This window comes from Mauremys reevesii, linkage group 10 (assembly GCF_016161935.1).
Source record: "Mauremys reevesii isolate NIE-2019 linkage group 10, ASM1616193v1, whole genome shotgun sequence".
NCBI classification, from domain to species: Eukaryota; Metazoa; Chordata; order Testudines; family Geoemydidae; genus Mauremys; species Mauremys reevesii.
Window position 1 is genome coordinate 26937233 of NC_052632.1, and position 28000 is coordinate 26965232.

Below are 28000 nucleotides of genomic sequence, written 5' to 3' on the forward strand. Positions count from 1 at the left end.
GGAAATCAGCTGTTGCCACCAGGTAATTAAAAACATATGCACAAATCTCTTAGGATACCAAAAATCCAATCCTGTTCTTAAAAAAGGTAAATTTTATTAAAAACGAAAAGAAAGAAAGTAATCTGGAATTTAGGCTTTTGCTACATTTAAAAAACCCACTTACAAAATCTAAACATCAAGAATAACCTTCTTGAAGTCCAGCTTAAAGGTTACAAGCAAAACAAAAAGTATTTGGGGTTAGCACAGAGGAGTTCGCTGGCCAAGGAATAAACAGAAATAAACCTAACCGCATCTTTCTAAACATTTGTGATCTACTTACACATTTGGTAGTTTCAAATAAGTAGTTCTAGGTATGATCTGATGATTTATGATCCTACCTGGCTTAAAGCTTCTCATAGCATAACTGCTCCCCATTCCCCTGTTTCCTGGAGAACAACAGAGAGAAAGGGGAAGTTTTTTTCCCCATTTAAAAAAGTTCTAGATTTCCCATTGGCTCTTTTGGTCAGGTGCCCTCTCCCTTTCCTTTACCTGAGAGGACTTTGTGTTGTATTTCAAAACTCTAAGTCTTGAAGAGCTAAACTCCACCAAAGAAGTTTTTTGTTTGTTTCTTTGACTGAGTGATGCCACTTCAGTGAAGCTTGGTCAGTCTGCAGGTAGAAACACCAAATGTATGGGCATAGCTTCTTCAGAGCATACCCAATGGTGTAACATTCCTTCTTTGAGATTGACCAGTGGCTTTCCCTCTCAGAAAGCTTGTTGCTGAGAAACATGATAGGATGGAATTGTTGATCTGGTCCTTCTTGCATTAAAACTGCTCCTACACCATACTCAGATGCATCTGTGGTTACGACAAACAATTGGTCGAAGTCTGGGGCCTTTAGCACAGGGTCAGACGTAAGGGCCGCCTTAAGCTGGTTAAAGGCTTTCTGACACTTCTCAGTCCACTGAACTGCATTTGAGTGTTTTTTCCTGGTTAGGTCTGTCAGTCGGGTGGCAATTTGGCTGTAGTGTGGTATGAATCGTTGGTAATACCCAGGCTTTAGAGAATTAACATGGTATACTTTAGGTTTTAGGGTAGCGTCTGGGAACGCTACGAGGTAATTAACAGCTCCCAGGCGCTCTCGGACCATAAATGGCCCCTCCCACAATGCTTCCATTTTATTGGCCTGGAGCGCTTTCAGGACCCTGGGTTGGTCACCTACTTTGAAGGAACACTCTCTGCCATGTTTATCATACCATGTCTTTTGCTCTAGTTGAGCATCCTGTAGGTTTTTTTGAGTAAGGGCTAGAGAATCTTTGAGAGTGTTCTGCAGGTTGGTTACAAAGTCCATACTCTCTCAATGGGTTTGGAGAGCCCAGTAGGTAATGGAAGAAAGAATGCGGGCCTGCCCAAGAGATGTGTACCATGGAGAGTACTCCTGAGAGCTACCTCACACAGGGAGGTTTTGAAGGTGGGAGTGCAGATAGGTGATATTCCTCACCTACGCACAAAAAAAGGTCCAGGCAGATGCTCTTCCTGCAAGGAAACACAGTTCCGGCCCTTGATCCCGGTTATTGATGGCTGAAAAATTGTGATCTTAGTAATGCTGCCACTCCAGTTGTGTGGGTTAGTAGATTTTGCATGATGAGGACAGTTAAAAAAACTAAAAGGAAAATTTGGCAAGTGGGTTAAAATTTGGGCCCATCAATTAGAGCAGCGTCCCATTAAAATCTTCACTCATAATCTAAGTATTTATGTTCCAAGCACAATGTGTGATGAGTTTGAGGAGAAAAACAGTAAACTCAGAATTCTGTTTCAGATTTCTTACCTTCTGAGCAGAGTAGAGCAGTCAATAATGCAACAAGAAGCAAAACTGAAGATTGCCTACAAAGAGAGCAACCAACAGCTCCACCTTCTGGATGTTAAGTGAGTACTCACCTTATTGGAAAACCATGCTACTTATAAATCAAGGGCTAGTCTTGCAAACCCGGAGTAATCCTTATGAGAGGATCTTTGCATGAGTGAGGTGTTAAAGGACTGGGACCCAAATGAAGGTACATTAATTTGTACATTTGCTCACTGCTGTAATAGTACTCAGTACCCAGATTTGCAAAGATAATTAGGCACGTAAAGATGCAGAGAGGCACCTAGTGGATTTTACAGAAGCAGCCAAGTTAGTTCAGCATCTCACTCTTATTGACTTGCAGTGGGAGTTCAGCTCCTAACCTGCGTAGATGCTTTTTGAAACCCCACTATGCACCTTTTTGTATTTTTAGGCACCTAAATACTTCTGTAAATCTGTTCACAAACCACTCTGAACTAAATTTGTAAAATGTGTGTGCCAGATGTGAGTAGTAAGACCTGGAAAAGAATGTATACGGTATATATACACATGCAGACAGCCAGACATGGAATTCAGTACGTCTAACAGTTTCAAACTGGCTGCAAATATGTATGTACACATACAGTTACAGCAACTATCTCAGCACCATGCCAAAATGAGAGAGGCAAATGCACAGAACTTCAAATACTACAGCACATTTAAATGTATACATGTAGATCCAAATCCTAAAATCTTTACTCAGCCCTTTCCAATCCAAATTCTAATGGGTTTCAAAGACTGTAAAGTGAATGGGATGTCACACTTGTTTCTAGGCTATGGCATACTATTTCCTGGAGGGTCTGCATCGTATATGCCTCGAAATACTGCAACCATATTTTGTGCAACTAGTTGCTGTTCTATTACATTCTCTCATCCTTGATTATATGAAACAATTAACATAAACCAAGCCTAGCAGTGTGAAATTTCAAAACATTGCATGAATATGCTGACAAACATGCTATGGGGGAAAAAGGGGATTTTTATGTTGATTGTCCTAAAAACTCCACAGCCCAGTGATCAAAGAACCGGAGATGCTCTTGTATATTTGCAGACATGCTCATTTATTTTATTCTCTTAGATTAAAAGGTGCGGTAGAGGAACTCAGCAGCCAGATATTGTCTGCCCACAGCTGGTTGGAACAGGAACATGAATGGATTAAAAAAGAGCTTTTACAGAAAATTGATCAGTTTTCCTTGGCTCTTAAGGAAAACACTGTAGGTTTCTGTAATAAAAGAATAAAATGTTCTGAAAATATTTCTAGAGATGAATACAAGCAAATGTTGCTGAATTGGCATTTGGTGGGATTTCCAGAAGTGCTCAATATGGGCATAAGTCCTCCCCTGTTGATGCAATGATAAAATTCCCAATTTATTGGGAGCTTTTGAAACCCACCCAATAATGATAAATAAATCTGAACATTACTTTTAAATTTACAAATATTCTATCTTAAAAATAAAATGAAGAAGAAGCAGCAGCTGCTTACAGTGACCAAGCCAATTTGAGAATTTTTATTAACTATATTTTATAACTGCTTAAACATTTAAATCTTGTATAGAAAATGATAAGTAAGCATTGACACTTGTTGCATATCTAGGGAATGACACCTTTGCTTCATTTGAAAAAATATTGTGTGTGTGCACGTGCGTGTTAACTATATAGTATTATATTTTGTTGTTATAGACTAAGAATAATCCATTTGAGCAACACAAGCAACTTAACATGTCGTTCGAAGTCCTTAGATATTGTGACTTTTCTAATTAATATCTAGGTAAAGCTGAGATGGGGGTGAAGGATAATGTATACAGTATTTTGTTGTAAGTTTTAATATCAGTTGTATTCTTGTGCATTGTTTCATTATGTTGCCAGCCCAAAGGGCCCGAGGAGGAGCAACAGTGGGGGTTCGTTGCCCGGTGTGTGTCGCACTAATTAACACACCAGGGTGGAGAAGCAAACCAAGTTTATCTGAGCTCAAAAAAAGGTGCCAGGGAGAAAAAAAGCATTCTCAAATCCTGCACACCCGCGCGCAGGCGGGGTCCCAGCATTTATACCTTAAGCTGTTTGTGTAAGCCTTTTGTTTTGTTTCCCCCCTCACCCCTCCCTTCCCAACAGCAGTTACTTTAAACATTACATTTTAGCGTGTTAGAAAAGTTCCCATTCGCATGCTTATCTTTGGCCTTGTCGGCCAAGGCGCATGTAGACTTTTCTCCCCCTTCTCCCCCCCGTCTTACTGCCGCTTTTTGCTGTTTGAGCGAAGCTACAGCTGTTAGCTGTTTGCTAGAAAAGCTGACGGTTGCACATTTTGCTTGCTATTTGTTAGCATTTTAGGCTGGTTAAAGTTCACAGCATGGAAGAACTTTGGTTCACTCAGGCCCAAAGTCACAACTTTGGTTTACTTAGGCCTAGGGACACCAACAATTATGTCAGTGTAAACTTTGGGGGTTTTGCTGTCAGTGGAGAAGAGATTATTCAAATAATTCTGGAGAACATGATGTAAAAATAAGATGCATTTTGATGTATCTTAAAATGTTTTATGATCTGCTAGGAATTTTTATTGCTGATGTAAGACAACTGACTCTTCAAATTTAATTTATTTAGGTAGGTTTTAATAATTTAGCATGGATAATTAGATTTGAATTAGTATTGCATTTACAAAATTTCCAAAGAATATTTTTATCTCTTAATATACTTTATATAACACGGGTGCTTATTTCAATTTCCATAATAGATTGCACAATGAAAATTAGCACCAGCACTGTGTAGTAATCTAGATGGGAAAACAAATATTTTATATATTCATTCAGGGCCTAATCCTGCTCCCATTATCGTCAAGTGGTGCAGGATCAAGCCATCACTCAGAATATAAGGCCTGATCCAAAATCCATTGAAGTCAATAGGAGTCTGCAATGGCTTCAGTGGGCTTCTGCCCAGGCCCATATTGCCAAATGCTGGTGCCATTGAACTGTCAGTGGCAAACTCCCAATGACTTCTATGGGCCAAAGGTGTGGAACAAATAGTACAACAGTTAAGGCCCCAGTCCTGCAAGGTCTTAAAACCCATTGATTTCAGTAGGACAATGCACAGTGTGTAACATTAAGCAAATGTAAAGTCTTTGCTGGATTAAGGGCTAAAGTAGTATTTGCTGCTAATAATGCCCAAAGTGTTTTTAACACTTACCTTAAATCTTTACAGCTTTGATTTCCAATGCTCTCTAATGGCAAAAAAGACTCTTTTATTCCACTTTGTAACACCCAGTTGGCCACCTGCTGTGAAATATAATGAAAATGGCAGCTAGAGATAAGATTCCTGTTCATTGGAAGGAGACGGTTAAAACATTTACAGGTATTTCTTAAAAGTTGTTTTTAAAATTCCTTTTCTTGATGTCTGTATACCTATCTAGTAAATATTTAGCCGTGTGCGGTGGAGAAGAAATCATTGACAACCTGTTTCCATTGAAATAAACACATAGACACAGGGATATTTCTATTGATGCTGCTAGGTATTCTAAAAGCTTGCTTTGCAAAACTAAAATTTGCTTCTAAATTGACTTTACAAAGTCTCTGTAAAACCAAGAGGAAGAGTCTTCAGTCATTATACAATGGAGCGGCCTCTTCTGGTTTTTAGTGTTATGCTGCCATCATGTGGTCCCTTCATTTTGCTCAATGTAGCAGCAGAGTATCAGAGGGGTAGCCGTGTTAGTCTGGATCTGTAAAAGCAGCAAAGAGTCCTGTGGCACCTGTCAAAGTTAGACTCAGGACTCACAGTTTGTCAGACCACTCTGTTTTATTAGCTCAGCGCTCTGCTAATAATACCCAGATAATGTGAGCCCCATGCAAGAGACAAACTATCTTATTTATACAGATAAAAGGATGAGAACTTAACAAGATAACAAAGGGAGCAGAATCAGATAAGTTTACCTGGGCTAGGCATGCATATTTTATTCCCTTACTAACTACTACCCATCTTCTGTTAATGTTTTGCCATTAGCACCATTGTTTATGCCTAATGTTTCTTTTCCTGGCACCTGTATTTCAACATTTCTTATTTCTGCTTAAAGGTACATACAACATTTCTTTAATCCATTCTTATTTTTACAATATAATTTATTCTACTTTCACAATCCCTCCTTTTGGTCAAGCTTACGCCATGACCAAAATTTTACTGGGTTTTACATATTAACCGTTTTTTATCTCTTTGTTCATTAGCAATATTTAAAATTATTGTATTAGCACTCTGTTCTGGGGCAGTTACCTGAGTAGCATGCCTTACACAATTTTGGGTACAACAGGAGACTAACTGAAAACATACAAAAATTATTAGGATTCCAAACAGGATAGTCAGGGCTTCCTGAAACAACCAGTTTCCTATGCCAGAGAAATTGAACAGGTTACTTAGCCACTTCCATAAAGAACTCGGCTCTTCATGGGGAAGATATGCGATTTGTTCTAAGTGGCTAGCGTGATCTATTACCTCATTGGTATCGTCAGGTATAAACACACAACATTGTTTTCCAATGAGAGCACAGGTCCCTCCTTTGGCCGCCAGCACTATGTACAATGCCTGACGGTTTTGGAGGCCACCTGTCGGATTGCCCCTGTTTCTTTGGCCAGGGCTCAAACTTTCTCCAGTTTTATTTGCCATTATTTTAACTACTTCTTTTAACCTCAGGAGCCTTTTTTTTTTTTTTTGCCTGGTGTATTACTCCCCCAAGTGAGTTAAAGGAACTGCCAATAGTCTCTTCCCAGGTGTCATTACTGTTCCATATTGTGTTAAACGGACAAGGTCCTCCAGTGAGGTCTGGGGAATTGAGTGGGATAGCCAGGACAGGAACATCAGTTTGAGAGTGGGCTGGGATGTGGCTGCAGACCCAGCATTTAGAAATATTAAGGGTCTGAGCTATCCACACTTGCTGCTGGATAAAAGAATTGTCATTGTGGACTCCCCAGACCTTCAGACACCAACAGCCGAGGAACAGGCACCACATGTTGGAGGCAGGGCCCTTCTGGTTCTGACAACCTCAACTGAGGGAACTGTAGTCACAGTTTTATGTCCACCAGGCAGCAGGCGCTAGGCTCACTACTGCTTTTTCTTGGGCCTTGCTTTAGGGTAGTCGTCTGCTTCTGGCAACCCTTACGAGAATGTAGATTGTAAGGTATTGCAGGCTGTTCCTCTACGTCATCTTCTGGAGTCAAAATTGACTCTGCGTGGTCCTAAGGTGATGATTGGTTCGCTGAGGGTGGTGCATTCTTACACGGCAAAGCATGTATTCATGCTGCGGATGCCAGACAGTTTAACAGCCGTCTGGGTAGTAAGCAGTGCCTGATGATTCTTTGATACTCTTTAAGTCTTTTTGCTTCTTTCCTTGACTCTGGCTATAACAATGGCCTTCACACCTTATCTTTTCCTGATGCATTCATTCCTCATTCACACAAACAGATTGAGAATACAAACAGTAGTATTTTATATTGCGCAAAAAGGCATTGCAAATTAAACCTTGCTAAGTTTTACAATTAACCAAGACAATTTACATTGAGACCCAGGCCTTCAATGTTTCTCTAATTTACTTAACATAGACACAATAGAGAATCCTGTCTCTTACTACCTAAATCTTAAAACAAAGAGTTAGAGAGGGCCCAATTTGTAATGCATATGGGAAAACAGAATCTTATAGTCCCAGAGGGTCATTTCTTTCTGCTATTCAAAAAGGGTGGCTGGTAGGATGAAATCAAATTATACATTATAAAGTCCAGCTCCAATTATACATTAAAGTCCAGCTCCTACATATCCCCCTTTTGACACTAAGATTATCAATCGCCAGTGTCACTTCTTATGTAGTAAAAATACTGGGAGGTGATTTGGGCCTGAGGCTCTAGCTTTGCATACATTTGTTTTATTCACCAGCATATTTTAAACATTTCAGTTAAACACATATAATTTAAAACCAAAAACAATTAGGGGTAGTAACATTAGTATGCCAGTAGTTGTGGGAGTCCATCCAGATAATATGAATGGTTCTGTTTCCCACATTGTTTTGTTTGTTTGTTTTTTGTTTTTAGGAACTGTTACCTTTTTACACAGATAATTGGTAACTGTTTGCCATTCAATGCCAAGACTGATAGAGAACTCAGCTAAATCAGTGCTTACAGTAAGCTGAGACTTTTTGGTTGTGGCAAATAGTAAATGTGATTATTGGTAAACACAGTACTTACATTACATATACATTTGTCTACTGGTGGGTTGCTAACACTTTTATCCTTTTAAAACACTTCTTTCCAATAATTAACACACACATTGCCCGTTATACAATACTTTGGCCTAATTATTAATTTTATCCCACATACAGGATCCTAGTGAGATGTCTTTACAACAGGGCTTTGGAGCAACAGGCATGGATAAGCATACCCACTTTTGAGGAGTTCACTTGGTACAACCTCTAGTGTCCAATAGTTTCCCTTCCTCCCCAGCCCAATTGGCTTGAGGTTTGAGGTAGCCAGAAGGATCCCAGGTGCAATCTGTGGAGTGGGCTAACTTTCCATCTCTTTGCTTCCAGAGCCTGTTGGTGTGCAATTTTAACAATTTCTTCACTTAACAAATTTTGTCTTACCGTACTGGAGACATACTGCATCCAGTTATATTGATAGGTATTAAACAATTATTTTTTTCTTTGCTTTAACAGATGTATTAAAACCTTAATTTTATTTTATATTACCCAAAACATTTTATGTTCTAAATATCTGCATTTCAGTACATGTCATAGCTATTGCAGTATGTTTTTTTTAACTTTCATTTCTGATTTTCTAAAAGACAAAAAACATTTTTCTACCCCTTTCAGGGTGGCATTGATTGTCGCTTAAAAGATTCCTTTCTTTTACAAATACCCTTGCTGATTGCAGGCAAAACAGAGGAATTACCTCCATATTTTCCTGTGGTTTTTTTTTTTAATATAGGCAGGCCAGGTTTTAATGGCTTTTACTTTTTAAGGGTTATGGGGAAATTATTCCACTGTTTAGTTATTAAATTCATGAGGTGGTGGACCTCAAGTTTTTCCTCTTATATAGCAGACCAAGTTTGTAATGTTTTTCCTGCTGTGTTAAGTTTTAAGTTTATTCACAGGTAATAGCTGAGAAGCATCATTACCATATTACCTTCAAGGATTTTTCCAAAAATCATACACACTATACGTTGTTACAGGGGTACTTACTAACATTAAATTTATGTCAATGTTTAATATTAACAGTAATATTTAGCATCAAATCTCTTAAAAGGATCTTGTTATACCATGTCTTTTATTTAGGCAATTTCTTTTGTGCTGGCAGTTTTCACCTTCCTTTATCAGTTAGGTAATTTGCATCAACATAGGCTTGGCTTTTGGATTCAAAGCCATCAGCAGAGCTCAGAGACTCTGTCTTAAAAGGGACACAATCAACTTCCACCAGAGTTTTGATTTCTTTCCACTTTCAACTCCTGCTTACAAAACACACAGAGATCTGAAAAAGAAAACAGTCTATTGCGGCTCTTTTTGGAGCCCTAATAGGATTTTAATTCAGTAGCATATTTCATTTGTATTTCTTTTACCCCTTTTTACAATATACACTGCACATGTCCTAGGGAAAAAGCACATTCCTTCTATATTACAACTTTTTTTTTAAACATTAGCCATATCAGTTTTTACATACGATGTAACTGTTTCTTTTTTTTCTTACAGAGTTTTCATGTACCCTTATCAAAAGTGACAGTCTGATTACACAGAGCCATTTTAAGGCTCAGTGTTTTTAACATTGCTTCTTTTTGTTTTGTGCACCTCACCTCTGCTGTTGCTTCAGAGGGGCACTGTTAAATATTTTTTTTTTATTCTTTCACTACAGCTCTTATCTGCTATTGTTACAAAAAAACAACAACAACCAACCAAACAAAAAGACTCCAGAATCTCTCCCTATTCTCCTGATTTTGACTGCCCTATTGCAGCCATGACTTGGTTTTTATTTAAAAAAACATTTTACATTTTATAAAGAATCAAGTTACCCCTTAAGGGTTAAATGCTAAATCCCAAAGCCAAACAACACTAATTACCTGTGTCTTGCAAAAATGTCTGTCAGTTTTGCAACTTTGAATTAAGAGTCAAATGAATTTTTAGTGGCATTAAAAACAAAAACAAAACCAATTTATCTTACACCTACAAAACAGGAGTTTTACAAACCATATGTGCTGGTTTAGCTTCTTAGAACTTTACATATTTTGACAGACAAATAGATACATACACATTTTCTATTCCTTTACACTGCTTTGTTTTTACATAGCTCTCTATATATATTTGGATTATTTACAGGCATTCTTTTGGAAAAGGGCCCATTTTCCCTTCAGAATGGCTGCAAAGAAACCAAGAATTCTCTCTCTTTAACATGGTCCTTTTTAACATTTTCACAAAGTTTAACTGCTTAATTCTCTCCAGCCTTTGTAGAGTTAACTTTTCACTCTCTTTCCATAAATCACTTGTTTATCTCCCAAAATAACACCTTTATCACCTCAGATTTCACCATTTTAAGTATTGTTCCAGGGGTTCATGCCTGCACTTACTGCTTTTCTTACTGCCAACACTATGCCCTTAGGGCTTCCAACCTGTTTTTCAGTTTCTTTATCTGTTGCTTGCCTGCTTTTCTGGGCCCGATCCTGCTTTTTTCCAATGAACCGTTTGTGAGTGATATTGTGGTCACTTCACAATTTTGAAATAAATGTTCAAGGAAAGGGACCAGGAAGGGTGGGGGCTAGTTGAGGAACTCACCTTCTTTGCTGAATTGGTAGTGGAACACTAAAGAATCATTTTTTTTTTTTGAGGCAGACAACAAAGGGGAACAGAACAAGGGGCTTTTTGTCCTTTTTACAATGAGATGGGAGTATTAAGGGGGTTGGATCGATCCGGGGTGGGTTTTTGAGAACGGGGTAAAGGGGAGCGCTCGGTCTGGTGGTGGGAGAGGAGGCTTTTAATAAACCTTTCAACTTATTATTTTAATATTTGAGAGAGGCGAGTTTTTTTTTTTATTTTGTCCAGCTACGATTTGCCTCTTCCCACCACTGAATGAAACAATTAACCTCTTCTTTAGCCAATTTAGTTTTAGGTTGGCCGAGTTTGTCATTTAAGACGTCCACTCGGTCTTGTTCCAAGATTTTAACAGTGGCCACTGAGTTTTGGGATCCCCCTGAGTTAGCCTAGACCATTTTTCCAGAAATTTACAGGAGTCCGGACCCTTCTTACAGGAGTCTGGACCCATCCTAAATATATAAAATGAGCCAGCGTTCGTTTAGGGAACTGTCCTGACTTAGACGTCTGGTTACCCATACAGGAGGACTTCACACACCAATCGCACAAGAAGGAAATTCGGGTTCGTCAGAGCAACACACAAAAGGAGCCCACAGGCTACTGCCTCAATCGCCCTTGCTTTCACACCCAGGGATTTACCCAAAGTGTGGTGCGGCTGCAATTGTGCAGATTCCACTCACTCAGACCGCAGGGACAGGAACCCCTTGGTTGGCCGATCCCCGGACAGAGATGGCACCCAGACTCAAACACTCCACAGGAGGACGGATAGACACACAGACAGGACAGTCCTCAGTCCGGACAAAACACAGATATAATTACCTGACCAGATTCCTGATGTCAGATCCCGGGATCCCTACCAGAACAGAGTGGGAACCAACAGGTTCAATGGCGTAGACTTCACTGTGGTCATGCACCTTTCTGTTCTGGTGGAGGACCGCTCGGGCCAAATGCCCAGGTGCCGGCTGCCACGGTCGTCCTACAAAAACAGTCAGGAATCACACAGCCCTAGTGAAGACGGTTGCCATCTCGGTGGAACCTCCAAATTGTCAAAGTTAGACTCAGGACTCACAGTTTGTCAGACCACTCTGTTTTATTAGCTCAGCGCTCTGCTAATAATACCCAGATAATGTGAGCCCCATGCAAGAGACAAACTATCTTATTTATACAGATAAAAGGATGAGAACTTAACAAGATAACAAAGGGAGCAGAATCAGATAAGTTTACCTGGGCTAGGCATGCATATTTTATTCCCTTACTAACTACTACCCATCTTCTGTTAATGTTTTGCCATTAGCACCATTGTTTATGCCTAATGTTTCTTTTCCTGGCACCTGTATTTCAACATTTCTTATTTCTGCTTAAAGGTACATACAACATTTCTTTAATCCATTCTTATTTTTACAATATAATTTATTCTACTTTCACACACCGTATAGACTAACAGACGTTTTGGAGCATGAGCTTTCGTGGGTGAATACCCACTTCGTCGGATGCAAGCAGAGCAGTTCTGACAGTTGAAATAGTGTGGTTCCTCTGTTGAATACAGGTTTTAGGAGGCAGGGACTATTCCTTCTGTTTGGCACAGAACCCTGTCAGCAGGGGTGAAAGTAACTTAAAGGACTTACTGGTAGCTGGAGTCCTGAGCAGGGGGCATGGCCTCGACTGGAAGAGGCGTGGCCTCAACAGGAAGAGGCAGGGCCTTTAAATACCCAGGCCATTTAAATCAAGATTTAAAGGCCGAGGGGCTCCAACTGCAGCTGGGAGCCCTGGGGCCTTTAAATCACCCCCGGAACTCCCAGCTGCAGAGGTGGCTGGGAGCTCTGGAGTTTGGCGGCAATTTAAAGGGCCTGGGGCTCCAGCCGGCACTACCGCAGCGGAGCCCCAGACCCTTTAAATCATTGCCGGAGCCCTGCTGCTGCTACCCCAGAGCTACGGCAGCGGGGCTCAGGTGGCGAATTAAAGGGCCCCGGGCTCCCCGCAGTGGCCGGAACCCTGGGCCCTTTAAATCACTGCCAGAGCCCTCCGCCGCTATCCCATGTAGGGTGATGAGATGTCCCAATTTTATAGGGACAGTCCCGATATTTGGGGCTTTTTTTTAATATGGGCTCCTATTACCCCCCACCCCCGTCCCGATTTTTCACACTTGCTGTCTGGTCACCCTAACCCCAGGACTGCGGCAGCAGGGCTCAGGCGGTGATTTAAAAGGCCTGAGGCTCCCCACAGTGGCTGGATCCCCTGGCCCTTTAAATCACCGCCGGACCCCTACTGCTGCTACACCGGGGCTCTGGCAGTGGGGCTCGGGAGGCGATTAAAAGGGCCCGGGGCTCTGGCCGCTTCAGGGAGCCCCGGGCCCTTTGAAACACCAGCCTGGGGAAGCTGGTCTGGTCTGGCACAGTGTACTGGCTCTTGCTGGTACGCCAGACTGGACTGGCTTACTTTCACCTCTGCCTGTCAGGCAGTGGGATGGGTTAGGGTTGAACTGCAGGGTTTACAGAGAGTAGTTTCCACAGTGGCTCAACTCTATGACCTTCCAAGGAACATTCCTCCCCAGCTTTCCCACTACCATGGATCTCTCCAGCAACCAGCCCGAGTGTCGGCTCGAAACTGGGTTTGCCCCATACAGCTTGATCCTGGTCCTACAGAAATCAGTACAGTTTTGACTGAGTTAAACTAAATTAGGACTTCAGGATTTGGTCTTAATGTGAGGATTAATTGGTGCAGAGGGCATACATGAGGCCTTCTGCCCTGGGGTGAGTGACACAGTTAGTGAATTGAAAGGCCCATGAGATTATTAAGAAGATTTTTTTTTCTGGTCACTAGTCTTTCATGAATGGGGAGAGATTGGAAAAGAGGAAACTGGCATTTCTCAGGACTCTATGAGCTGCAAAAGCCAGAATCATAGAATCATAGAATCTCAGGGTTGGAAGGGACCTCAGGAGGTCATCTAGTCCAACCCCCTGCTCAAAGAATACATTTTACTCAATAAGAGAGCATCAGGGTTCAGTGAGAACTTACTAAATCCTGATATGGTTGACTTCAGATACCAATGTAGGGGTTTGAGGTATGATTAGGCCCATTGTTATGTCAGTTGAAGGAAGCTTACAGGCCTTAGAAGAGCATCCACAGCAGGCGAACTGTGGGGAGAGATTAGGTGAAAGTATACTTACCATCTCATGGCCTGTAGGAACCAGATATTTTGTAACTTTGGAAACAGTTTGGTCCAGGATAAGCTTAGGGATGGGCAAAGGTTGGGAGGTGGGAGTTTTTTGTGACTTTTTCCAAACTGGTTCACCCTTCCTTCCTGCTGAATTTACAGAAACAGAAATGCCAATGATGACTGTGACCACAAACGTTCTCCCTTAGGAGTGGCCCATTTCAATATGTTTGAGTTTGTGTTTCATGCTGCTGTGCTGGCTTATGGTAGTACAGGGAGGCTTTCGTAGCACTATGAGGGCTTCTGGCTGTACAGGGAAGTTCTCAGACTGATACCATGGCTTCTGGTGGTACGGGGAGGCTTTCATAGCACTACGATGGCTTATGGTGGTCAAAGGAAACCTTTATAGCTCTGTAATGGCTTATGGCAGTAGGGGAAGGCTTTCATAGTTCTGTGATGTTTTTTGGTGGTACAGGGAGGTTTTCATAGCACTATGAGGGCTTCTGGAAGTCTGGGGAGGCTTTCAGAGTGCTACGATGGCTTGTGGTGGAATCGGGAGGCTATCATAGCATTACAATGGCTTGTGGCAGTACAAGGAGGCTATCATAGTGTTACAATGGCTTGTTGCAGTAGGGGAAGGCTATCAGAGTGCTATGATGGCTTCTGGAAGTATGGTAGACTTCAGGGCAGTCCTTAGGATTTATGGGGCCATACTCAGTATTATTAAACTGGTTCCCCTATGCTCCATTGAAGGTGGTCCCCAGCCGGTGTCGCTCACTCCAGTGTGTCAAGGAGGCACAGCCACCACCCCCACCCGCGGACCTCCAGAACTCCCCCCCGCCATTGCTGACATGCACCGGCAGTGGCTCAAGGCAGACTTCGCATTGTCACATGGGGCCTGAATCTTACCAGAGCCCACAGCCCTCCTGCAGCCCCTAGCCACTCCTAGCTCACCACGAGCATTTTGACAGGAAGTACCAAGCAGTAATAACAATGACAGTACTACAAGTGTGTGTATGTGTGTGTGTGTGTGTGAGAGAGAGAGAGCCACTGCATGTGAGAGCCAAAGAGCCCGTGAGCGTGATTATGCACTGGAGGACTGTGTGACAGTGTGTTGGGGAGTGTGAGACTGCATGTGTGTGTGACAATCTGTGTTGGGGGACTGTGACTTGTGAGAGGCAGAGTGTAAATGAGTGTGAGATAGGGTGACCAGATAGCAAGTGTGAAAAATCAGGATGGAGTTGGGGGGTAAAATCGGGACATCTGGTCACCCTAGTGTGAGAGCCTGTTTGGGTGTGTGTGTGTGTGTGTGTGTGTGTGTGTGTGTGTGTGTGTGTGTGTGTGTGAAAGAGGGAAGTCTGAGAGACGGTGAGCGCACTAGCACTTTAAGTCCCTTCCTCCCCTCTCCCCTTTGGCCCGCTTCACCCCTCCCCCCGCTGACCCACATGGAAGTTTCGCTTCCCCTTTCCTGGCACTGGCCCGGCCCCCACCAGAGACCAAATGGTGCAGGCAGGCAGGGTCCAGGGAGGGACTCCGCTCTGGATGGTGGTGGGCTGGGCTGCTGCGCCGCCAGTAACCCGCCACACCGCTCTGGGCTCCCCGGCGCTGGGAGGGCAGAGCCAGAGGCTGGAGCCCTCAGCTGGCCAGCTGAGGAGGGAGGGGGCCGGGCTGGGGGCATGGAGAACCCACCGTCCTAGTGCAGGGAAGGAGATTCCAGTGAGGGGAATGGCTTCTGGTGGTACAGGGAGGTTTTCCTATCACTATGATGGCTTGTGGAAGTCTAGGGAAGCTTCCATAGCGCTACAATGTCTTCTGGCAGTACAGAGAGGTTTTCATAGCACTACAGGACTTATGGCAGCATGGGGAGGCTTTATTACCCAAAAGTTTAGACACTAATTAAGCTTCCATTTCACCTGACATTTGTCCACTGAGTAAGGCCTACACTATCTTGGTACACTGCAGGAGTCACACAACTGATATGGGCAGGGGATAGCCAGCAAATTACTGTGGGCACCTCAGACTTTCTTTTCTAGGGAAGACTTTCTCCTACTGCCTAAGAGCCTCTAGTCTTTGAACTTTATTTCCCAAGGTATAAATTACCTGTGTCATCACTGAATGACAGTAGGCTTGTTTGTGATGGAAGTGTCTCCGACTCTAAAATAAACAGCATATCTTGCAGTTGGGCAGTGTTGTAATTCTCATTATCTGTTTCCTGTTACCTTTTGCTGTTACTGAATTCCGCTTTCCTCTCTCTTCACAAGAAATTTTTTTGACTTACAGACGAAACCAAGAAGAGGAAACCTTTGCAACACTTCCTCCCTTCCTCCCAGAAGAATGTATTTTTTGGAGATCCTGGCTTTTCTAGGACGAATTACTGGTATGTTTCCTATTAAGAAAAAGTGCTCATTTCTATGCATATTTCACTTTCTTAATTCTTAACAGTATTTTGCATCAAGTTCATTTTCTGGGATGTTTAATCCAAACACGTACTGAAGTGTGGAATAAATATGAAATTAAAGAATTAGAGTTGGTTTAAGTTTGGTTAAGAATAGATTGTGTTATAAAGAAAGGCCCTGACTAGCAAGTAGAAGGAAAGCCTTGAAAATAATAAGGCCAGAAGACATGGAGTAGGGAGGATGGCTGGTTCAAAAGATTAATGAGATAATGAAATTTCTAAAAAGAATGCCTCTGACTGACAGGGCTGACTGCAGATGGTTTTAAATAAGGCAAAGAGAATCTGTTTTAAAAGGAGCCAGCTTAGACCTTTCCACCCCACATACCGGTATAATCTTAAAAGTAAAGCCTGGGTGAACCCAACTGCAATGAAAAAGCTGTTGGACAGTAAAGAAGGAGGAGGAGAAGAGATAACGAGCAAAAATCTTGTGAGAAAGCAGGTGGTAAATCTTATCTGGATTAAAACTGAAAATTAGGGTGAACTGTCTCAAATTAGCCATTAGCTAATGTGATAACTGGCTCTGGTATCATTTGTTTTCTTGAAGGGTATAAAAAGAGTTATGAATTCGAGGGTTCTCTGTCACACCCTACGACCTGATCATGCTTGTGCACACCAGGACTGGATGGTTTTCCCTAGGTCTGGCCTATTTGTAAGTGATTGCATGCTTATGAATACTTTGTTACTGTACTGGGGTAGTCACTGCTTATTTCAAGGCTGACAGGCATGTTTAGAGGTTAAAATACTATTTGGCCTTTGGACTTAATAAAAGAATTTATGGTTAAATTAGTGGCTGGTGGTCTTCTGTGTTAATATGAATTATTTCTAATATTATTAATAATTCAACAAGAAGTATTCCTGATTGCAAGCTATAGTTACTGACTTTAACAATGTTGTAAAAGGTTATTTTCTCAACCAATAAATGGACTGGGGAGTGGGGAGGGGCATTAGAGATGTCAGGAAAGTGCATTTGTGTGAAATACGGAGGGGGAGGGTTAAGGGAATGTTTCAAAAGTGCACCTAGGTGGTGGCAAAGTTAACTAGGACTGGGGAAATTTTACTGGTGGTTCCCAGATCTCTCTTCCCGAGCAATAGATCCAGCAACATCCCTGGGATGCAGTGAATCTATGGCTACATCAGGGTCTGTGGGAACACTTTTGCAACAAAAGCAAATATAACAGCGTGAACTCTTTCTTCGGTTTTGTCAAGTGGCAATGACATTTTACATTGCACTTGGTGTAGTGTTTTATAGACTATTGCACTAAGCAAAACTGAGTCACTTTTTAGGGAAGCAGTTTTCTCTATAATTGGGGCCAGCTCTTGCCTCCCTTACGCAGTAGAAATGGCACCTTACTTGCTACTCCCAGCAATAAGGGTCACAGAGTCTGGCCCGCAGTGAGCTTGCACAGTACTAATATAGTACATGTCATCAATTTCCATTTTGCCAAGGAAATTTTCAAAGTTAGACATTGCATTCAGCTCTATTTATTTATTTATTTATTTATTTATTTAATTGAATATGGGCTCAAACCTGCTACTGGTGAAATCAAAGAGCACTGAGCTTCTGCTGATGGCAAAGGGAGGATGTTCAGCATGACCCAGGAGAAACACAGTAGCATCCCAGAAGCACACAAGCTCGCATGATTGGGCCCTTAATGATGCATCATTAACCATGTACATATTTTTAACAGGTGAGACTTTCTTTCATCATTATGAAAATGGAAATTTCACACTTACGTGCAATGGAACAGTGGCTGATGGGAAGAAGGAAACAGTTTGGTATGAAACTGAAGAATCTCTGCAACAATTCCAAGTAATCAGCTGCAGTAATCAACAGCCCAAAGTAATCAACGGACCAAACAAATGCTCTGATAAAACAAAGTGTACAAACCGATTATCAAATTCTGCTTCCAAAGCAGGTGGGATATTTGCATGTGAGCAATTTACAAATACTGGAACATCACAGACTTGCCCACTTTTTACCAATGTGACTCACTGCAGACATTATAACTTTTTTATTGTGGTGATAATAAACCTGACTGCAGGTGAGTGCTTTTCTTGCGGGGGAGGGGGTTTATTTTTGTTAATAAATTCTAGAGCTGAGAGTTCAGAAAGGGAGTTAGTGAGTTTAAGAGGAGCTTATTTAGAGAATTCAGGACTGAGGACCAGATTCTGCTTCTTTTACTTACAGTGAATAATATTATTCTCCACCAGTGTTCCCTTAACTTAAATCAGGAACATCTGGTCTGGATAGAATTCTCCCTTGGCAGAGGAACTAAGGAAGACAGCAGCAGACTGTCTTTTCAGCAACACTTTTGCAACTCCTGAAATAGCAGGTATGGCTTGCGGCCAGGCTGCAGAATGCAGCACTGCTTAAATTCAGGGCAGTTGTCCCTCAGGGCTGCCTAAATTGTACTGGGGACTGCTTAAAGCTACCTTAGCCCCTCTCCACCTGGGTTGTGAGTTTTGTTCTGTGCATCTAGAGGCACAGCACAGAATCTTACCTCTAGTGTTTTAAGCTTTCAGTCAATTGTACTCATAACATTGGTTTTGTGCCTATTTTGCACACACAAACAACTATTAGTGCAGACAAGGCACCTAAGTACCAAATCTGTGTGTGCAAATATTTGTCGAGCACCCATAACAGGTATATGGTAAATGTTGTGTCTGCAATTTGGAGCCTGGTTGAGGTTAGTTGAAAATTTGACCTTATAAATGCTGCAGAATCTCACTCTACAGGCCACTGTTGTTTTTAAATGTGTTCATGCACATATTAAAAATGACTGTTCTCTGAATGTCCTATTTAATATACACTGCACTTCAACTACTTTATTCAGAAAATATGTAATCTTTAATAGCTGCTTCACAATTTCACATTTTTTCTAATAATGTATCTTGTAGCTGATACTATCAGCACTTAGGCCAGGGCAGACCCTGAACCAGGCAGCAGAAATGACATTTGTTTACTGCAGTGTGAAACTGTTTCCCAGAAGTTATCATAGAATTATAGATGTGTAGGACCGAAGGGCCCTCAATAGATTGTCCAGTTCAGTCCCCTGCACTCAAGGCAGGACTAAGTAATAACTAGACCATTCCTGACAGGTGTTTGTCTAACCTGTTCTTAAAAACCTCCAAATACGGAGATACCAGAACCTCCCTTGGCAATTTGTTCCAGTGCTTAACTACAGTTAGAGAATTTCTTCTAATGTCTGACCTAAACCTCCCTTGCTGTAATTTAAGCCCGTTGCTTCTTGTCTTATCCTCAGAGGATAGGAAGAACAATTTTCAGCATCCTCCTTGTAATAACCTTTTATGTACTTGAAAACTATTATCATGCCCCCTCTTAGTCTTCTCTTCTTCATACTAAACAAACCCAATTTTTCAATCTTCCCTCATAGGTCATGTTTTCTAGACCTTTAATCATTTTGTTACTCTTCTCTGGACTTTCCTGAAATGTGGAACCCAGAACTGGACACAATACTTCAGTTGAGGCCTTATCAGTACAGAATAGAGTGGAAGAATTCCTTCATGTGTTCCTAAGTCCCAGAGGTTTTCTCAGTGAAACTGGACATGTATCTGTAGGTGGAGTAGCATAGTTAGTACCTCTAAGAGCATGCCCCACTTTTGTGGTGCCAGTAGACAGCTGGTCCAGCCCATGAATTATTATTTTGATAAACATCCATGGACTCAACATACAGTGCTGAGAACCTTCTGTGCGGAGCTGAGCACTTTCAACTTCAGTGGAATGTACGGGTGCTGGCAACTTCGCAGAAGGTACTCTGACCTCACAGGATCGGGCCACAAATGGCTATTTAAAATAGCTGACTTCTAGCCATAGTACAGTAGGTATTTGCACCTGTTAATGTAAAAATGCCTTGTAAATTGTACATTAAAATAAGACTTCCCCCACATTCTAAATAGAAACGAAACAATGTTTTTGCACTGAATTCTGTATCTGAGATGATGTTTTTATTGGAAAATTTTCAAACTTCTAAGAATCCTTTCAAAGGCAAAGCATGGTATAACATGTTACAGTGCATGTTTGTCATATCTTTTGTGTTTGTTTCATTCTGTATTGCAGATAAGGAGACATTTGAGACCATTCCGGCAAAATCACACGATAATCATTTAATAGAAGAAGAAAGTAACATCACTCTCTCTTGTGAATTTCAAATGAAGCACTCAGGACAAACATTTGTTATATATTGGATCAAATATACAGAAACAAGCAAATGCCTGTTTTCTGCTGCAAGAGAGCCATATACTTTCTCATATAATACACATTGCTGTATTGATGAGATGATCAAAGGACGACTATTGAACTATATAAGCTTAGATTCATATGAGAAACATGTCGTCCATAATATAACTATCTTGAATGTTACTGACTCTGATAGTGGAACTTATTTATGTGTTGTAAATACCTGGTCAAGAGGTAAACATGTGTGGAAGATTGCAAATAACCTTTCAAGAGAAGTGAGGAATCGAGTCATTCCATGTAAGTTAGAAGTTTTGTAGTTGGGGTTGATACCAGAGTTGCTTATAATTTTGCCAATTGTTTGCTATTTGGGATAAAATTTTGCATGCTGGGAAAACTTCAGAGAAAATGGTTCAGCCATTTTTGAGAACAATCCATGGAAAAATATGCTGTATTGCCCATGTTAAAAATTCTGGTGACATTTTCTTTGAACAGATCTAGTTCCCCTTGCTTTGGAATAGGGACTTGTCACTTGGCAGGAGAGCAGCCTTCGTGTTAGCCTTTTACCATTCCCATGAAAGTCTGCCCAAATTTGGCCAAGTTATAAGCCTTTAAAAATCACAGTGCACAGATGCTCAGTAAAGCCTTCTTAGATTTCAGCCACTAAATTCTCCAGTGCTCCAGCCCAGTGCTGAGTGGGACTTTCCCTGCTGTGAGCCATGCTGCATCCAGTTCCAAGCAATTGAACTGAGACTGAACTTCTGTGCTCTCAGTGACATCCCTGCTGGGCCCAGGCTTCGTGGCGGAGGAGGAATGAAGAGATGCTAGAAGCCAGCCAGCCAGTGGCGGGTGGGTGGAGAGAGCAGAGTGTGACAAGGAGTTTGGTGGGGGAGACTGAATGCAGGAGGCTAGTGGAGAGGGGCGGCAGAAGAGGGAACCTGGGACCGGGAGCTGGAATGGGGGAGACTGGGACTGAGAGCTGGAGACCGAAATGTGTGTGTGGGGGGGAGGGGGGGGAAAGGACACTAGAAGCCAGTAGGTGGGGGGAGACTGAGATCAGATGAGGAACTGGGAAGGGATTGGGATTGGCTGGGCAAGTTGCCTGGCACTGAGAAGAAGTGGGATGGGGGGAAGAGGAAAGGGGCGGGGCAGAGATCTGATGAGCCAGGATGTGTGTGTGTGGAGCGGGGAGAAGTGAGAATGGCTGGGGAAAAAATAGTGGGCTAAGGAGCCGGGATGGGGTGGGGAAAGAGCTGCGATTAGACAAGGAGCCCAGGGAGGGAGAATGGGACTGGGAACCATTTAGGGTGACCAGATATCCCAATTTTATAGGGACAGTCCAGATATTTGGGGGTCTTTTTTATTCGGGCTCCTATTACCCGCCACCCCCATCCCGATTTTTCACACTTGCTATCTGGCCATCATTGAACAAGTGGGGCTGGAGAAGATGAGTGCGGGAGGGGGAGACTGGAGGCAAACATTGGGAAGAGAGACAGGTTGGATGAGGGGCTGGAAGAGGGAGGAACTGGGAACTGCTTGGCAAAAAGGCTGGACCTGGGAGTGAAGGGAGATCGGGGCTGGGACTGGAAGTTTGAAGGGGGTGAGACAAGGAGACTGGGACTGGGATGAGAAACCTGCTGACTGCAATTAGGGTAGGCCAGGAGAATAGGACTGGGATGGGGAAGAGCCAGGACTAGGACAAGGACAGGTTTGAGACAGGGCCACCCAGAGGATTCCGGGGGCCCGGGGTCTTCGGCGGCGGGAGGCCCTTCCGTTTCGGGACCCACCGCCGAAGTGCCCCGAAGTCCCGGAACGGAAGGGCCCCCCGCCGCCGAATTACCGCCGAAGACCGGGCTGCGCTTCGGCAGCGGGTCCGTCTTCGGCAGTAATTTGCCAGCGGGGGGAGGAGGGGCCTTCCGCCCCGGAGCGCAAGGACCCCCTGCCGGCGAAGACCAGGAGCGAAGAAGCTCCTGGGCCCGGCCCCGCAAGAGTTTTCCGGGGACCCCCAGAGCGAGTGAGAGACCCCGCTCCAAGGGCCCCAAAAAACTCTCGTGGGGGCCCCTGTGGGGCTCGGGGCCTGGGGCAAATTGCCCCTCTTGCCCCCCCCTCTGGGCGGCCCTGGTTTGAGAGGATGGGGCAAAAGGGATCATGCTGGGAGGAGATTGGGCAGAAGAGTCCATGCCTGCTAGAGCCACCCCCTCCAGAGCCTGGCATGGAAGTCACGATTCCTGAGTCTCACCATTCCTCTGCTGTCAGCAAAAATCTCTGAAACTCACGGGGAAGGTGTCCTGTCCCCCTCTAGTGCTGATCCACATGACAACCTACTACTACTGCTATCAGTGTCAATGTTAGCTTACGTGGCATAGATCTTTGTGGTGGGTCTAAATGTTCCAGCCCTGCCGATGACCCAGTGAGTATCAATATGATGTCACATAAGATAATTTCTGTTTTTTCAGTTTGCTTTCTTAAGAAAGTAGTAAATTAACCCCCCCAACACACACACACACATTAAAATAGCATTAAGGTTGCAATGTCAAGCACTCCAAAGCTGGGAGATGCCAGTACTAAGGTTCCCTGACTTGCAGCTTCAGTCAGTGGGAGTGAAATATAAAGTGGTATAGAATGCTAAATTCTATGCAATAGCAGGTCCTAGGCATCTCAAATGGGGGATGGAAAATTAGTGGATTTTTAGACCCTAATCTCTCTGACCTCAGTTCCCCATTTGTCCAAAGGAGTTTACAGTCTAGAATTCATTTTTTTAAAATGACTTGGTTTGAGGGATTAATCTGATTAACTGTAGGAACAAATGACACTATTTCACGGTCTTCCCACCAGCTTGTGCCAGCATAACACATAGCCAGAGATCATGAAATCTTAGCCCCATTAAGTGAATGGTAAATATCCCATTGACTTCAATGGACACAGGATGTCGCCCTTAATTGCTGTAGGGTAAAATCAAGGTCAGGTTTGCAGAGCAGTAGCGGGATGTAAGGCAAACCATGGATTGCAGTGTGGGGACGACAGAAGGCTCTGTAGAGATTCTACACTCACCCCCCTCACACCCCATCTCCTCTCCATAAGCAGGTGAATAAAACTGGGCGAAGAATGGACAGATTCTTGGCTCTGCCTCCCCAACACATTGGCTAGCTACACTAGAACTGCAAGAAATACCCTGCACCAGGTGTAGACTTAGTGCAGGGCTAGGGGAAGATCTGGAGGCAGACTGTGGCTTTTTCAGGGCTCTTGGCAAAACACAGTTGAGTCCAACATTTGTACCTGCAAATGACTGTGGACACAAAAATGGAGGACAGTTTAAAGCCCCTTTAAAAATGTGAACCTCAGTATTTATGCTTTACAGTTGTGCTGCATTAACCCATTAAAATACTACAGTATTCTCCAGTAATCTCACAAGACACTGCAGTATTGCTACTATAACATATATTATGTTGCATCATTACAGTAGAATATCGCAATATTTTCTCATAAGAAAACTTGATTTCTGTAAGCTAATTTATCTTGTGTTTTTATTACCAATCCTAGCATACTGTATCATGGACTCATCCACATTCATGGGTTGCTGAATGTGTATTATTCACATAGTTGCTAAACATTATCTGATCACTTGAAAAGCACTATCCATATAAAGGAGGTTATGGTAAATTGTTTTTCCAGCCATCTGGTTAAATTTTTCAAGATTAACTAACCCTGGTCCTCTCTTTAGCCTCTGCTTCCATGCCATTGTATGCCACCACTGGATTGATCGTAGGGATTATTATCATCAGTGGGATAGCATGGTTGATCTATAAAAAGAAAATGAAATCAAAAGGTAGGAAAAGTAAAATTAGTAAGTAAGAGCTGCAGGAATATTTTAACCATTGAAACTTTACAGTGTGTTTTATTTACAGGAAAGCCATCTGCACAACTTCCCAGGTACGGCCTTGAATGAAATATTAGTATCATTTTTAAAGTGTTTTTTCCAATTGATAGAAATGACTAAATAGACTCTTCCCTTATCTTTTTATTTTAGAGCTCAGGCTGCTCTTGAAATTTCAGGAGATGAATGTGAGCATTAAATTTTTGATAAACCTTTTTGAAGTGATTGTCTACTTAGCACATTTTGAGAATTGTGTACTATGGATTTCTTAGACTGTCTGTGCACGGTATTAAGTTTTTAAATTTCAGATAATGTGAATGCTTTTTTTGTTAATCAAATTAGTTTTGGTTCAGTAGACAGTTGTTCTTTAGGGAGGATGGTCTTGCAATAAGGCACTGGAATAGGATATGGGTGATCTCAGTTAAATTCTTGTCTCTCTCACATACATCCTGTCCCTATGCCCTTGGGCAAGTTACAGAATCTGTCTCATTCTCCTCAGTAAAATGAATAGAACAATGCTTCTTGCTCTCTCTGGGGTGCTAAGATGGAGTCATGTGTTTGTGTGTTCTGACAGAACAGTGCTGGGGCCATAGAAGAACCTAGCAGCTAAGTGATTCTGAATCGTTTTCCTAGCTACTAGAGGTGGGGTACTATAGACAGTAACCAACACAGGTCTTAATTCTGGGCAGAATAGAATGGAGTCAAATTCCATTATTTGGGGGTAGGAGAGAAGAATGTATTTAACGTCCCTTTCAAAGGGAGATAGTTACTATTTTATGTAGTTGATTTATTTTAGTTGATGTTTTATTTTAATTCTGTGAGATTCATAAACTCTTTGATGCAGAGTAATTGTTTTACAGGTTCCCTGTACAGAATGAGCAGCAGCAAAGACTTGCAAACATATGAAGTGTTGTGTTTAAGCCCATATGATGACCCAAATGCAGCCTACTGTACATTGGATAACACTGCAGCATCTGGCAAGGGGCCAGGAGATGAAGAGTATGATATAACCTATGAAGTGGTGCCACAATAGCTGTTCCTGTAAGTGACTTGTAAGAGGAAGTGTTATTTTTGACAAATGACATTGCAAATACAACCTCCTAGGTTAGTCGCACTAGTATAACTAATAGGGGTTATATGAGTACAGTAACTCCTTGCTTAACCTTGTAGTTATGTTTCTGAAAAATGCTACTTTAAGTGAAACGATGTTAAGTGAATCCAATTTCCCCAGAAGAATTGATGTAAATGGCGGGGTTAGGTTCCAGGGAAACTTTTTTCACCAAACAAAACTCTCTCTCTCTCTGAGTATAAGTCTTAAACAATTTAATACTGTACACAGCAATGATGATTGTGAAGCTTGGCTGAGGTGGTGAAGTTAGAGGGTGGAAGAGGGAGGGATATTTCCCAGGGAATGCCTTGCTGCTAAATGATAAACTAGCACTCGGCTGAGCCCTCAAGGGTTAACACATTGTTGTTAATGTAGCCTCACACTCTATAAGGCAGCATGAATGGAGGGAGGAGACACAGCATGGCAGAGAGAGACAGAGACACACACCGTGTGTGTGTGTGTGTGTGTGTGTGTGAGAGAGAGAGAGAGAGCGAGAGAGAGAGATGTGCATTGCCCCTTTAAGAACACTGAGGCCGCTCTATGTACATTGCCTTTTTAAGTAGATCAGCAAGTTGAGACAGGAGTGGGGGGCAGGAGCGGGGGGAGGGAAACACCCTGACATTAGGACCTCTTCCTCCTCCGCCACCCTGCGCAGCAAGCTCCTGGGAGCAGCTCCAAGGCAGAGGGCAGGAGCAGCACATGTCAGTTGGGGGAGGGATACTTGAACTGCCCAACAACTGACAGCCTGCTGGGCGGCTGCTGCACAGGAAATTTAGGGGAGCTGATGTGGGGGCTGCCAGTCCATCCTCTTTCCAAGCCCCCACCAGCTAGCTCCAACGGGCTGCTCTTTCTGCAAGCAGTGGACTAAGCAGGCGGCTGCCAAATAATGTTATAAGGGAGCATTGCGCAACTTTAAATGAGCATGTTCTCAACGTTAACCGGGAAGACGTTAAATGAGGAGTCACTGTATGCACTAATAATGGGAAATACGCTTCCAGTTATATGAATCTGTTATGGAGTCTGCTTCTCACTACAGCAGTATGGAACTTTAGTTATCGCCTGTATCTTCCCCTTTTTGCACTGTGTAAGCTGTAGATTCGGAATTTCAAATTTGTGGCAAAAGGAAGAGACTAATCAGGGAATTGTTCAGCCTGAGCAAACCTTAAATTGATCACACACATTGGACAGCTGTGACCTTTCAGCTAGTGCATAACATGCGTGAGGGAAAAGGCACAAAGAGCCATGCATTGGTTTGCCATAACCGCAATCTCTGTGCTCTCCTGAGTGCAGGAACTGCTTCCTGGGACGCAAGCTGCCCAAAAAGTGGAATAGAAGATGCAGGGAGATGGTATGGCCATGTCCCGACCTGCTCTACCCTACACTCTCCTTTGGGGAAGCACAGCATCTGTTCTTGCCCAGCAATGCAGGGGAGTTCCAGGAGACAGTGCGTAAATTGCTTTCCTGTCACATCTGGCTTTGAATACACATGGAAAGGCCTTTTCTGGTTCATTTAAGCTCAGAATTCTCAAAGTTGTATTCTTGAGTGTTGGTACCATTGTTCTGGCCTGTATTTCTCTTGAGCACTAATTTGCCTTTGTAAAACAGCCACAAAATCCCCACTACTGCTCCTTTTTAAAGTAAAAATAAATAAATAAATAATCAGTTTGAGAGTAATGGGCCATAGTTTCCTGTCATATACAATTACTTTGATATCAGTGTAACTGACACCTGAGAAGAAAATTACCGTGAGATTGTTATTCAGAAGGTAGAATGAATGCTGAAATATATGACTTTCTCTAAAACCATAGTTAAAAGTTCTCTATTGACCATAAAATTGTTTTTCTTTGAAAGGAGCTGGAGGATGGACGTTGGTTTGAAAATGACTATCAACTTTTGGCTGATTTTAGGGGAAAAAACCCAGCATAGTAGCCTTGACTACCCAGTTTTGACTATTCAATGAGCTATCTTACAAAATATTATGAGATAGATCCTCTAATGATATAAATTCTCATAGCTCCATTATGAAGCTATGACAGTTTGCACCAGAGAAACATAGGAATTGTCACACTCAGACCATTTATCCATTTCATTCAGAATCCTGTCTCCAGCAGTGGCCTTCACCAGATGTGTCAGAAGTAGATGCAAGAATCCCTATAATGGACAATTATGGCACAACTTTCTCACAGGGGAAGTTTCTTCTCAACATCTATCAGCTAGAGATTGGCTATCCCCTGAAGCAAGAGGGTTTTATAGCTCTCAGACATCTTATCCTATCTCATGTAACTTTATTGTTAGTGTATGAAAACCCGTATAAATGAATGATTGCTTTAGGAACAAAGATCTTTATTTTCCTCCAGTTTTACACTGGTGTGATTCTGTTGGCTCCACTGGAAAGACTCCTGCTTTACATTGGTATAAGTGCAGAGGTGCAGCCCGGCTTCCCCAGGCAGCAGTTTAAAGGCAGCGGCTGGAGCCCCAGGCCCTTTAAATTGCAGCCAGAGCCCTGCTGCTGGAGCTCTGGGGTAGTGGGGCTCTGGGGC

General features: G+C 42.6%; 1 protein-coding gene and 1 long non-coding RNA gene across 6 annotated transcripts in view; one reads left to right on the forward strand and one right to left on the reverse strand.

Annotated features, from left to right (window-relative positions):
- On the forward strand, window positions 1–28000 carry LOC120373471. 5 transcript variants are annotated; one of them, XM_039491907.1, is made up of 11 exons: window positions 1–22; window positions 1800–1906; window positions 5052–5201; window positions 16109–16205; window positions 17972–18325; window positions 20362–20778; window positions 24200–24304; window positions 24384–24408; window positions 24506–24540; window positions 25213–25393; window positions 27312–27998. In XM_039491907.1, the coding sequence occupies exons 4-10, from the start codon at window positions 16163–16165 to the stop codon at window positions 25383–25385; spliced, it is 1152 nt and encodes a 383-aa protein (XP_039347841.1). In that variant the 5' UTR covers window positions 1–22; window positions 1800–1906; window positions 5052–5201; window positions 16109–16162; the 3' UTR covers window positions 25386–25393; window positions 27312–27998. The 5 variants fall into 5 exon arrangements, with proteins under 5 accessions (XP_039347841.1, XP_039347843.1, XP_039347838.1 ...); XM_039491909.1 differs by lacking the exons at window positions 1–22; window positions 5052–5201; XM_039491904.1 differs by lacking the exons at window positions 1–22; window positions 1800–1906; window positions 5052–5201 and adding an exon at window positions 15325–15544 and having other exon boundaries at window positions 27312–28000.
- The window catches only part of LOC120373474, a 29036-nt gene continuing 3990 nt past the window's right edge, over window positions 2955–28000 (reverse strand). Inside the window, exons 3-6 of the long non-coding RNA XR_005585553.1 lie at window positions 24183–24278; window positions 18018–18148; window positions 5037–5125; window positions 2955–3084 (exon numbers count right to left, since the gene is read on the reverse strand). This is a non-coding gene — a long non-coding RNA (uncharacterized LOC120373474). The remainder of the gene's footprint in view (window positions 3085–5036; window positions 5126–18017; window positions 18149–24182; window positions 24279–28000) is intronic.